At 34.9% G+C, this 12,990-nt stretch overlaps 3 protein-coding genes across 3 annotated transcripts in view; 2 read left to right on the top strand and 1 right to left on the bottom strand.

Moving 5' to 3' along the window:
* The window catches only part of LOC105112273 (uncharacterized), a 2,814-nt gene extending 2,604 nt beyond the window's left edge, over window positions 1-210 (bottom strand). Inside the window, exon 1 of the mRNA XM_011007915.1 lies at window positions 114-210. Coding sequence (XP_011006217.1) covers window positions 114-210 — 97 coding nt within the window. The remainder of the gene's footprint in view (window positions 1-113) is intronic.
* A 2,550-nt stretch (window positions 211-2,760) lies between these two features.
* On the top strand, window positions 2,761-6,483 carry LOC105112260 (heterogeneous nuclear ribonucleoprotein F-like). The gene is made up of 2 exons (XM_011007893.1): window positions 2,761-2,953; window positions 5,328-6,483. Exons 1-2 carry the CDS (start codon window positions 2,940-2,942, stop codon window positions 6,085-6,087), a joined length of 774 nt encoding a protein of 257 aa, XP_011006195.1. The 5' UTR covers window positions 2,761-2,939; the 3' UTR covers window positions 6,088-6,483.
* Window positions 6,484-10,463: 3,980 nt separating this feature from the next.
* LOC105112272 (uncharacterized) lies at window positions 10,464-10,850 on the top strand. The gene has a single exon (XM_011007914.1). The coding sequence runs from the start codon at window positions 10,464-10,466 to the stop codon at window positions 10,848-10,850; it is 387 nt and encodes a 128-aa protein (XP_011006216.1).
* Window positions 10,851-12,990: the final 2,140 nt, after the last annotated feature.

Raw genomic sequence — 12,990 nt, 5'->3', positions numbered from 1 at the left:
ACAAAATTTTGAGGTCCAAAATTCTCCAAGCCAGAAGGGACGAGGGGTTAACACGTTTAAAAATCAAAGTTTTACAGCTTCTTTTCTTGATTTCCAGAGTCTAACCAAAGTACCTGGACAGATTTTCTCTAATTTGGTGGCTCCCCTGTTCCACGTGTTGTTGGCGTATATGAACGTGTTAAAGTGAACAAGAAGCCTTGCATAGTTCATACCGTTTAGGCTAGAGAGTTTCAAACGGTAACTCTATCTATGCCCACGCTCAACATTACAACGTGGAAGTGAGTCGCCGGACACTCCGAGTCACCGATGGAAATTGGAAACTAGCGGGAGCAAAAGAGTTAAACGAAGACAGGTGTTATTTTCGAGAATTACGTGGTCCCGACCAAACCATAGACTTGTGGACAGTGAAAGGATAGAGTTAGCGTGTGCATGCTTGTGAGATGCTCCGCGCTTGAACAGTCACACTCTTAACAAGAGCTTGTAGAAGTTACGGGGAAAATATCTTTCAATTCAATTCATCAACATTGTGCGAAAAATATGGCTGTTTGTTTTCGAGAATAGAGCTTGACAGAAAATAATGATGCCTTGCGGTTTTATTAGCATACGCAAAGAAACCTATTGTGTGATTAAACTAACATGGTGATGAACTTTATGAAGTCTCGTGGCGTCTCATAGAGAGCAGGAATTAATTAAAAGCGGTGCTCATGTTTGGGAGGCGAGAGAGAAAATGACAGGCAGGAGATAAAATTTGAATGGGGGCATTTCACATGGTTTAAGCAAGTAGTAACCAGTAAGGACGCAGCTAGACTTGGACTTTTCTATGCAGGCAGAGAAGGGAATGGGAATGCTAGTATCTATTATTTGCTATTATTTATTAATAAATAAAAAATAAAATAATTAATATATATATATATATGTATGAATTTTGTGTGTGCATTAAATGATGAAATGATAGATGTTATTTATATATTTGTGTTTTATATTAATATTAAGATATGCAAGCGCGTGAGAATATTCCTGTGTTCCTGAACCGTGTAAGCAATAAATAGGTTCTGTTCTGTCTGAAACTTGCAACTCTGTCTTGGTAATAAAGCTAAAAGCTAAGCTATAGCTCATACATGTCTGTGGCATACATGGTCAAGCAGACGTAAAGTCCTAAATCCGTAAATCGTATGCACACGTCCACCGTCCACCGTCCACCGTCCACGCCAGTGCTATACCAGACCACCCTACGGTCTGCGCGTGAGATTGGTTGAGCTTGATTGCTTAGCCTTTGGTTCAAAATGGGCTCTCAACCCATGCTCACTTGTTAAGCCCAGATCAAGCAAGCGAGCAGCTCAAGTATACATTAATTAACTATAAGCTAAAGAGAAAGGGATTTAACTGTACCCTCTTACTATTTATTAGAACAGGTACTGTGCTTTTTTTCTTTTTCTTTTTCTTTTGGTTTCTTTTTTTTATTATTTTTTAATAGTATATTTATTTTTTATTAAACTATCACTTTTTAATATTATATTTATTTTTTATTAAACTATCATACGCTCGTTACATAAATCACAGTTTAACAGGTTAATTTAATTTAGTAAGTTAATTTAGTTGATTTTGTAGTTTTTTAATTATTTTTTAAAACATTTATCATTTAATATTAAATTAATTGAAAATTAGATTTTATAACTTGTTTGGTTAAATTTCTATTATGATATTTCAACGTCATGGCTTAAGAATAGTGTTTAAATCGTTAAATCGAGTAGGCTCAAGTTGTTTTTTGTGTCTTATTTTTAAATTTTATTATTCAACATTGATTTAGTAAAGAATTGAGTTTCATAATATATTTTGATTTATTTTTTATAAGAATATCTTAATCTTATAATTAAGGTTGTTAACTTTAACATTTTAATCACGATTAAATCATGTTGTTTTTTATTTTATTTTTTATAACCGAATCGTGAATTAACAGGTTAACTCTAGTTGCTTTTTAATTTTTTTAATTGATTTTTTTTAATTTTTTAAATTTAATATTAGTTGATTAAGAATTATACTTTATAATTTATTTTAATTTATTTTCTATCGGTTATTATAGTCTCATAATCTAAGTTAACCCAGGTAAATTCAATATATTATTACCTTAACATTAAAAAAATCTATTTTGATTTTTTTAGTTAAACTATATTTTAGGGTTATATCAGTGAACCGTCTTTCAATTTAATTTTTTTATAAAAAAATTATTAATAATATCTAAATATTTTTTATATTCAAGAAAAATCTAACTTAATTAACAGCATAGCAGGGATAAAAGATATAGTCCTCCTGTCCTGTTTGCATAGAAAAAGCTAGGTTCCAGTCTCAACTTCTCTTGATTTTAATTTTAATTTTAATTTTCCCCTGTTTTTAGTAACAGGGGGTGGTTGGATCATGGACGGGATGGGCTTTCAGGCTTCAGCTTCAACTCAGGGCTGGCAATGGCATGCTGGCATCCCCTTCCTGTTTCGCGTTCCATAAACATCTGAAGAAATTTTATGCCATTATCAAGTTAAAATCTTCATATAATCAATAATAATATTGATAAATAAAAAAAAGTATATAGTCTGTAAATAAAATGTCTTCTTTAATTGTACCCCGTCCCTTCTGAATTTTAGGCGTGACCAATCAAATTTTTTAATTTTTTTTTTAATTTTTCTAACCAGAAATATATTCTATAAAAAATCTTATTTTTGACACATAGATAAATAATAAAACGACGCCGTTGGCAGTGGGATAATGGTTAACACTAAACACATCATTCCAGCATCAGTTCCCCTAGCAAAACTAAAAAAGCCTTTCGGGGCCTAGACAGCTTCAGTTTCCAGCAAGAAGAAAGGACAACCCGAGCAAAAGAAGCAATTTCACACTTCCAAGCTAAGCTCGCACGCACGCACTTATTCAAGAGAATCGAAAAGGAAATGTTCTATAGAGGGTACGTGCGTGATTTTCCCAATTCAAAACCTTTTTTTCTTTTTCTCTCTCCAATCCAATCTTCCTTCTAAACGATTTCCTTCTATTTCTTCTGGTTTGTTAATTGGTTCTCGTAATTGGGTTTTTGTTATTTATTTTCTTTATGCCGTTAATTTCTTAATTTTCTGCTGAAGAGGCTGTTAATCTTTTGCTTATATCCAGAGGCTATGATGGTGCTTTTTGTTTTGTTGCCTAGCTTGCTGTATCTTTGATTATATTATCTGGGTGTGCTTTTTTCTTGTTTAATTTGATCTCGAGCTCTTAAAAAATTAACCATTCTGTAACTGTAGCTCTTTAGAGATGTTTACAGAAAGAAAATGATTATATTAGGAACGCAAAAGGCTGGTTTTTATTATTAATCTATGATTTAGTGATTGATGGTGGGGCAGAAGGCGGTGTCTTATTGAAATGGTTGGCCTTTTAGTATTTTGGATATACTTTGCTCAGATATATTTTCAACTATTAAAATGGGTGAATAAATCCACCTATCGATTCTTGTGAAATATTGAGGGCCGCTGTAATTTATAACATGCCGTTACTTGTACTAGTTTGGCTAATTTGATGCTTTCGAGAGGGAAGGGATTTAACTACAAGTAGGCTAAGATGGTGTCTTACAAATTTATTATTTTGATCAGTGAGGTTGAAATGGATCAAATGAATATATAGACTTATGCAGGCTGTTGTAAACAAAAGGAAGTGATATTAGAACTGCGAAATAGCATCATCTCATAATATCCTAAAGTTACATTTTGATGTTAGTTATTGTGATGTTTTAATATTTGTGAGACACCAATTATGAAATCACTGAAAGCTGGTGGCCTGGGGTTAAGATTTCACTTCCTACTTTGAAGTGACTTGCTGGGTAGAGGTTGTGAGCCTGTATCTATGATTGGAAGGCTCATTTCCACTGATCCTTTTCATGGGAATGAGGACAGAGTATGACTTAGCTCAACTTGATAGAATACCCGGGGGGCAGCTACATCATAGTGTGTTGCCTCAACCAACCACGGTATCTTACCTGCTTGAAGAAACTAAAAAAAAGGAGAGTGAGAGGGGGGGCACAAGAGCTTTACGCAAAATTTCAATACACACAAGGGGTGACCAAGCTTTGTTTAGAAAAACATATTTTAAGCAAATATTGCTTTTAGAAACACCCCCCCCCCCCCCCCACCCCCCAGAAAAAAAAAAGGAAAGTGAAAAAAGAAGAAAAAAACAGTTGTGCTTTTAAAGAACAACAATACTAAACAGGCATTTAGTAGTCCATTTTATTTTGTCGAGTATTCACCATCAAGGATGTAAAATATCCTTTTAAAAAAAAAAAACAAGGAAAAATGTGTTTGTATGACAATTTAAATCTACAAATCATGCAAGTTCAACCTAGCACATACAACTCACCGTTGCATTTCCAATGGACTTGAGATTCTAATTTATGTGCATCCCTCTATTTAAAGGGAGGTTGTAGACCATACTTTTTTTTTATTTCCTATCTTGCTTGATTTCTTATTCTTTTGGTAGGTCAAGTAGAACATAGTTCAATCATATAGTAATTTTGGAATCCCAGACAGCTTAAGGATGAGAATCCAGTTAGTTTATTTGGGGGCACTAGTCTAAGCTTATGGATAGAATAAATGCTAACATGCAAGGAAATGAGTAAGATTTGGGAGTGGAGTATCTTTTAGTGGAACCCTGAATTTGAAACCTATCATGTGGTTTCTAAGGTAAGTTTAGGTCCTAAAAGTCATAATTTCAGATTTCTAATTGAAGGTTTCCAATAATTTTATTGTCCAGTAACTTGATCTCACTCGCTTCTTGAGAAGCTAAACCAAGCTCTTCTAATTGTTCATGCATCTCATTGTTTCGTCAATCCTCAGACAGCCCAAATTGGTAATATGCCCATTAGTTAAAAAAGAACATTAATAAGCATGTTCCACTTAAAAATTCTAATTGGTTTTCTTGAAGAAAATTTAAACTGAGGCTGACCGAGTTGATAAGCACTAGAGATGTTCTGAATGCATTAAGACCAGCAAACAAATCATTCAGTTACACTGAGACGACATAAATAACTTTGAACTTTTTAGCATCTGGAATTCTTGTGTTCATTCAAGGCTCTGGGATGCCAATTTTATTTCTTGCCTTGGAATTTTTTATATATGTGTGTGTTTTTAATTTTTCTTAATTGATAAAAGAATATCAACCTTTAAGGAACTAAAGCATAAATTTCTGGTGATATTCTTGGATGTATTTGAACATAATTGTGCATGATTCTGTACATATAGTATTCGGGAGCTTCCTATGTGATTTGCCTATTTGATTATTTGTTTTTTAAATTGAAGTAGATATCCTGACGGTCCTGATGGACGTGAAATGGGTGCAAAACGTCAGCGGATGGTTGATCAGGGTCCTTCATTCTATGGTAATTCCCCTGGTTCAAGTTTTATGTACAACACACCTCCCTATGGATATGTTAGCCAGCCACCTCCGCCTTTCCCTGTTGTCCGCCTTCGTGGTCTTCCTTTTGACTGCACAGAAACTGATGTGGCCGAGTTCTTTCGTGGTTTGGACATAGTTGATGTTCTTTTTGTTCACAAGGGTGGCAAGTTCACTGGTGAAGCTTTTTGTGTTTTGGGGTATCCTCTTCAAGTTGATTTTGCACTTCAAAAGAACAGGCAGAACATGGGCAGGAGATATGTTGAGGTTTTTCGGAGCAAGAGGCAGGATTATTACAAAGCAATAGCAAATGAAGTTTCAGAATCTCGTGGTTCACCACGACGAAATATCTCTAGGGCTAAATCCTACGATGAGGGAAAGGACTTAGCCGAACATACAGGGGTATTACGATTGAGGGGGCTGCCATTTTCAGCTGGCAAGGATGACATAATGGAATTCTTTAAAGATTTTGTTTTATCTGAAGATTCGCTTCATATTACGATGAATTCAGAGGGTAGGCCAACTGGGGAAGCCTTTGTGGAGTTTGCAAATGCAGAAGATTCTAAAGCAGCGATGGCCAAAGATAGGATGACTCTTGGGAGTCGTTATATAGAGCTGTTTCCCTCATCAGTGGAGGAGTTGGATGAAGCAGTTTCAAGAGGCCGGTGACTCATTCTTATTATACATCTGCTTATATCCGGTATTTTGTACCAGAAATCTTTAACCTTGCCTTGTTGTTTTAAATTTTGCTTTACAAGTTTTTCCCTAATAAGACTACATGTTTGTTGTTTTGAGCTGTTTATCTTAGGATTCCACTTATGAATATATTCATATCTAGTCAGATTGGTATTCTAATATCGTGTATTGATCAAGCGTGTAACTTCATTGGTTTTTAAAGCTTTTGATACCACCTTTGAAGAAGACTGGTTTAAAGGAGGTTTCCTAGGAAAATATAGGTGCTATTTTGAAGGGCTGATGACTATTCTTCCAGAGTGTGATTGGCTATTCCAAAAACGGTGTGGATTGTGGAATTTGTTGGAATATGGCTACATCAATTGCATTTCAGTGCTGTGATTCTCGGTACAAGTTTCCTTTTTCTTATTGCATGTCTTGTAGAAGTGAAGAAAGGCAGCATATCATTGTCACTGGAGAATTCAACTCTTGCTTTTACTGTCATAATTGTTGCATGTCAAGTAATGTATTTAATTTCTTGCACCTGTTTCCTGTAGCAAATATTCTAGTTGATGAATAGGTTTTTCTCTCGTCGATTTGACTTGAAGTACCAGTTTCCTGAGATCTAACCCGAGATTTCAACACGCATAAAAGCACGTCCAGACTCTGGACTGCATGGACCTCTTTGGATCAAGATATATGTATTTGTTCCGTGACAGATAAAACTAAAACTCCCTTCTCTTTTAACCATCCAAACTTGCATCGTTTATTTCCACTCCTTCATAATCCCGCTGTTTAATTCTTAGCACGTACTCCTTACTCGTGTGAGCTAGGAACTGGAAAAGGAGTGGAAATTACATGCACAGGGACCGAGGCGGCACTTTTGGCTGAGCGATTCACGGCAATAATTTTTGCTGCTTTTGAGAGGATATGAAGGATAAAGCAAAACCTGGATTTCGACGCTAAAAGGGTACTTTCTTGGTGCTAAAACCGAGTAATCCTCCTTGACAGGCAAAAAATATACTGCCAACGTCCAATCAGGCTCCAAAAGATTCGTGTATTGAAACTTGGGCAGCCAGGAGAGAATGCCATGCAGAGAAGATGACAGAAATGTGGAAACAAGCTCCTCGTCCTGGCTATATTCAAAGCAAATTCTTAATCTAAAGTGGTATTTGTTACCTAATTTTGGACCTGATGCATTCTCGATATAAAACCAAGTACTAGTTTGTTTAAACCAATGCACGAGCTACATGATTCGAGTGTTCTTCCCCATCTTTAATTTATCCACATCTTGAAAGTTAATAGAACTTATCCTCCTTTTGTTTTGAGAAGAATCAAACTCAAAGGCTAGTTTTTTGTTTTTTTTTTCTGGTAAAACTAAAGAAGAATCAAACTCAAAGGCTAGTTTTTTTTTTTTCTGGTAAAACTAGCTAAGAAGCTATATAATGAAACACCTGACAATGGAGGTAAGAATCATGAATTCAAGCTTCATAAATTCGATTGTCTGTAATTGATGAGGGGTAATTATGGGAATTTCCCTAATTGTCTGTCCTTGTTTTTATCAGATTTTCACTGTTTCATTCCTTGCGAGAAAACTTGTATTTTCACCGGCAATCAGCAGGACATTTCACTGCTATAGCTCCAGTCTGATTCTGCGTTTTGTATTCAAGTGCCGTTGGCCGGAAATCCGGACAGAGAGCAGTAAAAATTACATAGGATTCTATTGTCAAGGAGTAGTTGTGTGCGTGCGTGTATCTGAATATACAAACAAAACTTCTACTTGAATTATGTTATAAACTAATCAACTCATGCTTAATTAATTAAAAGAAGGAAAAAAAAAAAAGCATGACACGATGAATCGGTGAACAGATCACAGGTTAATCACATGGACGAAACTACATATTTTACTCCCATATATATCTCCCAGAATATCTTATTTTATCAATTTCTAGATTGAAATTTAAGATATTTTTATTAAGTATATGTTTGTTTTTATATTTTTTTAAATTTTTTTATATCGTTTTAGTGTATTAAGGTTAAAAATAAATTTAAAAAAATAAAAAAAATATATTATTTTAATATAAATTCCAACAAAAAAATATTTTGAAAAACTATCACTACCTAATAATATATTAAGATTACATGAATGAATAAAAGAGGCAAATTTAGATTGAACTACAACAAGTAGAATTGAAAACAAAAGAGATTCCATTGACCCATCTGATTTAAGATAAGCTCAAGCATTATAATCTGTTTCCTTCTCGCACCAATAATTAAAAAAAAAAAAAAGAGTAAAATTGTGTCTTTCAATAAACAATAATGGCATGAAACTTTGAAAAACATGGATAAGTTTGCCACGTGCACAACAATTAGTAGGCTCTTTTTTAGGATCCCCTGGAGAGGGTCTGAAAATGTTTTTTTCCCCTTACAAAACGCCAAAAAAGAGAGAATCAGTGAATATAAAAAAAGGTCTGAGCCAGGTGAGTTAGCTAAGATCTAGCTAGCTAGCTAGCTCAGGAGGGCTGTGCCTATGAGGGCACACTACTAAACAGTGCCTCGGCTTTGTCCTCTCTTGACCTCCACCCATGAAATCTTTGTCAAGTGAAGAAGGCAGGAGGTCACAAGATATCTTATCCTACATGCTGCTGCTAGTAGAGTGGTAGCTGTTGTAGCAGACAAATTGTGAGTGAATAAACTAAATTCAGGAATCTGAAACATCAACTGTTCATGCCTTGCTCTTGCTATTCTTCTTGTTGTGCAATCCTAGGATGCACGAAAGTTTCCAACTACTCCTTTCTCCGTCTCTTTTTTTTTTTTTTTACACTAATCTTTCTAATTATTAAGGGCCGGGGCAGTCTCCGGATTTAATCAATTTAGGGTAAGAAGGTTTTAGATTATTGGAGTGATATCCTAAAATTCTGATTAATTAAACATTCATGTTCATACTTTCTTGCCCATAAAATACAAATAAGTTATTAGAAGTCTTGATGCCTATAAAATATGCCCATAAAATACAAATAAGTTATTAAAAGTCTTGATACCTATAAAAAAGCTTTATTGATAAAAAAATTTAGATTATTGGGATGATATCTTCAAAATTTTGATGTTTAAATAATAATTAATCAAATATTTATATTTATATTTTCTTTTTCTTAGTCCAGAAAATATAAATATTAGTAAAAATTTTGATATTTATAAAATATTTTTTTTAGTGAGATTGAAGAACTATGTCATGATAAATTCAGTAATTTTAAATAAAAAAACTTTAAATTCTAAAAATATAAGTTTCTATTCTTACCTTGGATGATTTGATTTATGCTTTAAAATATAATAATTTATCAAACTTATATTGCTTTAAATTAATTTACATTTTAAATCTAAGTATATTAAATTTAATGCAGCTTGGGATTAGGTTCAAAAATATTTCGAACCCATGTTACCGTGTTGTCTTGGGTTTTCATAGATGTAAATATTAAATATTTGATGTTTTCCCTACAAAAATCATTTATCATGGACGGAAAATGAAGGCTGTAAAATTAAGTTAACTACCAAAAAACTAATTGAAGGCTGTAATTATACCAAGGCTTCTTTTAAAACAAAATCGTTTTGTGATTAAAAAAAATAAATAAATCTAAAATAAATCGGCTTCACGTATTAATATGTTTCGGGCAATGAGCAATCCTGCCCAAATCCCTAGATTCATGAATTTTTGAAACAAGTCGACTCCTCGATATCAAAACTCGGGCAGCGGGAAGACTGACCGAAGTACCCCTGAGCACTCGAGTGAGAGAATATAAATCCTTGATTTCTTTCGAATGGTTAACCCTCTCTCCCTCCCTCGGCCCCCTCCTCCAGTCTCTCTAGGGTTTACATTTGGGCTTTTACACCCTCTTAACACCGAGCCAGCTAGTATTTTCTTTCCAGTGGCCTGGTTTCTCAACATAGAGTCCTCGGTGTTACATAGAGTACAAGGTAAGTGTTTTTCTTTCCATTAACGATAGTTTGAATAAGTATATATAGATCATTTTCTAATACGAAGCAGTACCTGCTTTGGGTTTGTTTCTTCATTAAAACTAGGTTTTGCGAAATGATCTCTAGATGGTATCTTGTTGAAGAAAAACTCCATTTGGGTTTTGAAAGATTGAGCAAGGCAGTGATCTCCATATCTAGTGGGGTTCTTATGTTTAGAAGTAGCTAGCACAGTTGTAGTGATCTTGAAAAAGCTGTTTGAAAAGAGTTAACGGTAGAAGGATTTTTAGTCTGTTCTTGCCAGTTTTAAGTACTACCTGTTTCTTCTGTACTTCAACTCTATATCCCTCGCAGTTGTAATTTGCCACACACATCTAGATACCTGATACTCCTTGCTCTCGAATATGGCTCCAAATGGTAGAAAAAGAACAGGAGCAAAAACAACAAGAAGAACCCAGTATAAGAAGCGGGTTATGAAGCCCAAGAGCATTAAAGAAGCTTCAATAATTGAGGATTTGCCTTCTAACTCTTCCACCACCACCACCACAAGCTGCAATGGTTGTTCAAAGATTGATGGCTTAGATTTTGAGGGTGTTGATATCTCTGCAAGTGCATGCTCTACTCCAAAAGCTGAGAGGTTTCGGATACCAGAGATTCAAACATGTCCACCTGCACCGAGGAAGGAAAGGATAATATCAAATTGCTCTTTGCAAAGGAGACCGATTGCTTTCTTTGCTCCTCCGGATTTGGAGCTCTTCTTCTTCTATGCAATTCACGATGTATCAGTTTGAATGTTTGTTCATAGTATATGATCAAGATCATTTCAATAGTCTTAAGAGGTGATCCTTAATATTTATTACTTTCATGTAGTCTTAGCTAGTGCCTTTTAAATTTTATGGTTGAAGTATAGTGTGATAGTTTGAGATTTTTGATTGAGTGCTCTCAGGAGGCAGTTGTTAATTAGCTTTAGCCTTTTTATTCTGTTTGCTTGCTAATTTTAGCCTGGGTTTTCAATTTGCAGGGTACACTAATATACTAAATTTAGCTGGGGCTGTCCAACTAAATTTAGCCTTACGCATGCTGTTCCTTGAGTTTTTATATCTTTTTTAGGTGTATTGCTGACTTTTGGAGTTTGGAGAGTGCAAATCAATGGCTTGAATTAAGGTTCCTGAGTGTGAAATTATCAGTTTTTGTGTTTGGTCAACCTCTGAATGTAAAAGCACAAGTGACTCCTGCTTTTATGTTCAAATTAAGTCCCTCCCTGATCCACTCTACTTTTCCTCACGTTATTATTGCTAAGTGATCACTGTTAACAGACTAATGGGTCATAAATCAATCAACTGGTTGTCCAAACTACATGAAAAGAAGTCCATTCCACCACTTCAGTTGAATATTATGGTTCCCAGGCACACACTAATGTCTTTCTTGTTTGTTGCTGTGGGTTCCCCTAGGCCCCAACACTCCACTGATTATATTGACCACTACTGCTTGTCTAATGTAATTACCGATTACACTCAATTAATGGCTGCAGTCGTAATATACTTCAGGGTCCACCAAATTCATGACCATAGATACATCAATGCATCTTCACACTTGTTGGATCTGAAAAAGACTTGCACAAAAGGTATAATTCCCATATTCTACTTTTGGATCAGAACCCAGAGGAAGAATATGATTTTCAAGGGTAGATAGGGCTTCTTCACATGTAGGGTTGGTGATGGCAGTAAGAACTCTCAAATTCTCTTTGAGATTCCAGCAGCAAGGTAACTTTTTTGAGGGGAAGCAGCAAAAACACAGGGGAAGCTAGAGATTTAGACACTTGTTACAGAATGGGAACCCAAAAGTGAGTGAAGGGTGTTGTTTCTTTTACTATTGCAAGGGTGGGATAGTGTTGTCAGATTGTGGGTTGTCTGTGTGTCTCAGCTTAGCCCCGATCCGCAGGAGAATCCAATGAAGTAGACTCGTGCGGGTTGTGATGATTGTCATAGTAGAGAATCTCAAGAAATTTCTCTTTGTTTTTTCTTTTGTCTACTTTTTTATTCGCGACAAAATTGATGTGGCCACCTATGCATTTGCATTTATTATGGTTCCATTTTTAAACTTCAACTATTTCTTTTCATCATTTTTTTTTCCTGTTGATAAATTACAACGCCATCATGATGAAACTTGTGATCACAGATATATCAAATGGTAACAATTAATCACAAATATTCATAGAATTACAGCGAAGTCATTCCTTATGTATTGGAGCGTGAATTTAAGAGTCATTTCCAATATCCCCATCCTTACAATCCCATCCTTAATTATTGCTTTTATTTTTGCCCTTGTTATAGTGGCTTTGGAACTGTGACTTTGAAGGGAAGAATTTTAGCTGAAATCTAGATCAAATTATTATAGATAGCTCACGCTATCTTTCTACCAGGCTGATATTTACATATGGTTGTTTTTTTTTAAAAAAAATAAAGATTATGCCATTGCTTTTTTATTTTATTTTTAGATATCAGTAAGATCTTTTCTCTGTCGTGATATTAAGTAAACAGTACTGTTGAGATCTTTTATGTTGATGATATGTCGGTTTCAAAGTCATGGCCAAAATTAACCTTTTGTTCCAAAGTATATGTGTGTGTGCGCTCTTTCAGTTTTTTCACCAGTGCATATGCTCCATGGATAATCTTGGAGAAGGTACGTACGTGCGAGGGGTATCACTTGCCTTAAATCCATGATATGATGGGAGTATTAATAAAAAAAGATGCTAGTGGGTAGAGCTGTGGCATTGAACATAAGCAGATGTCGGAGCTTTTGGGGATAAATAATACAGAAGGAATATGTGAAAGGACGGTTCGCATTCATTCAATTAGAACCCCATCTTCTGTAAATGATAAGGTCCCTTTCCCTCAGAGAAACCTTTTTTCCAAATTAACGCGTTCCCTT

Source organism: Populus euphratica, unplaced genomic scaffold (assembly GCF_000495115.2).
Source record: "Populus euphratica unplaced genomic scaffold, PopEup_1.0 scaffold518.1, whole genome shotgun sequence".
Lineage (NCBI taxonomy): Eukaryota > Viridiplantae > Streptophyta > Magnoliopsida > Malpighiales > Salicaceae > Populus > Populus euphratica.
Note: the sequence above shows the minus strand (reverse complement) of the source record. Positions and strands in the feature narration are given on the sequence as shown.

Coding starts and splice junctions, on each gene's coding strand:
- LOC105112272 (XM_011007914.1), top strand. CDS start 10,464: ATGGCTCCAAATGGTAGAAAAAGAACAGGAGCAAAAACAACAAGAAGA.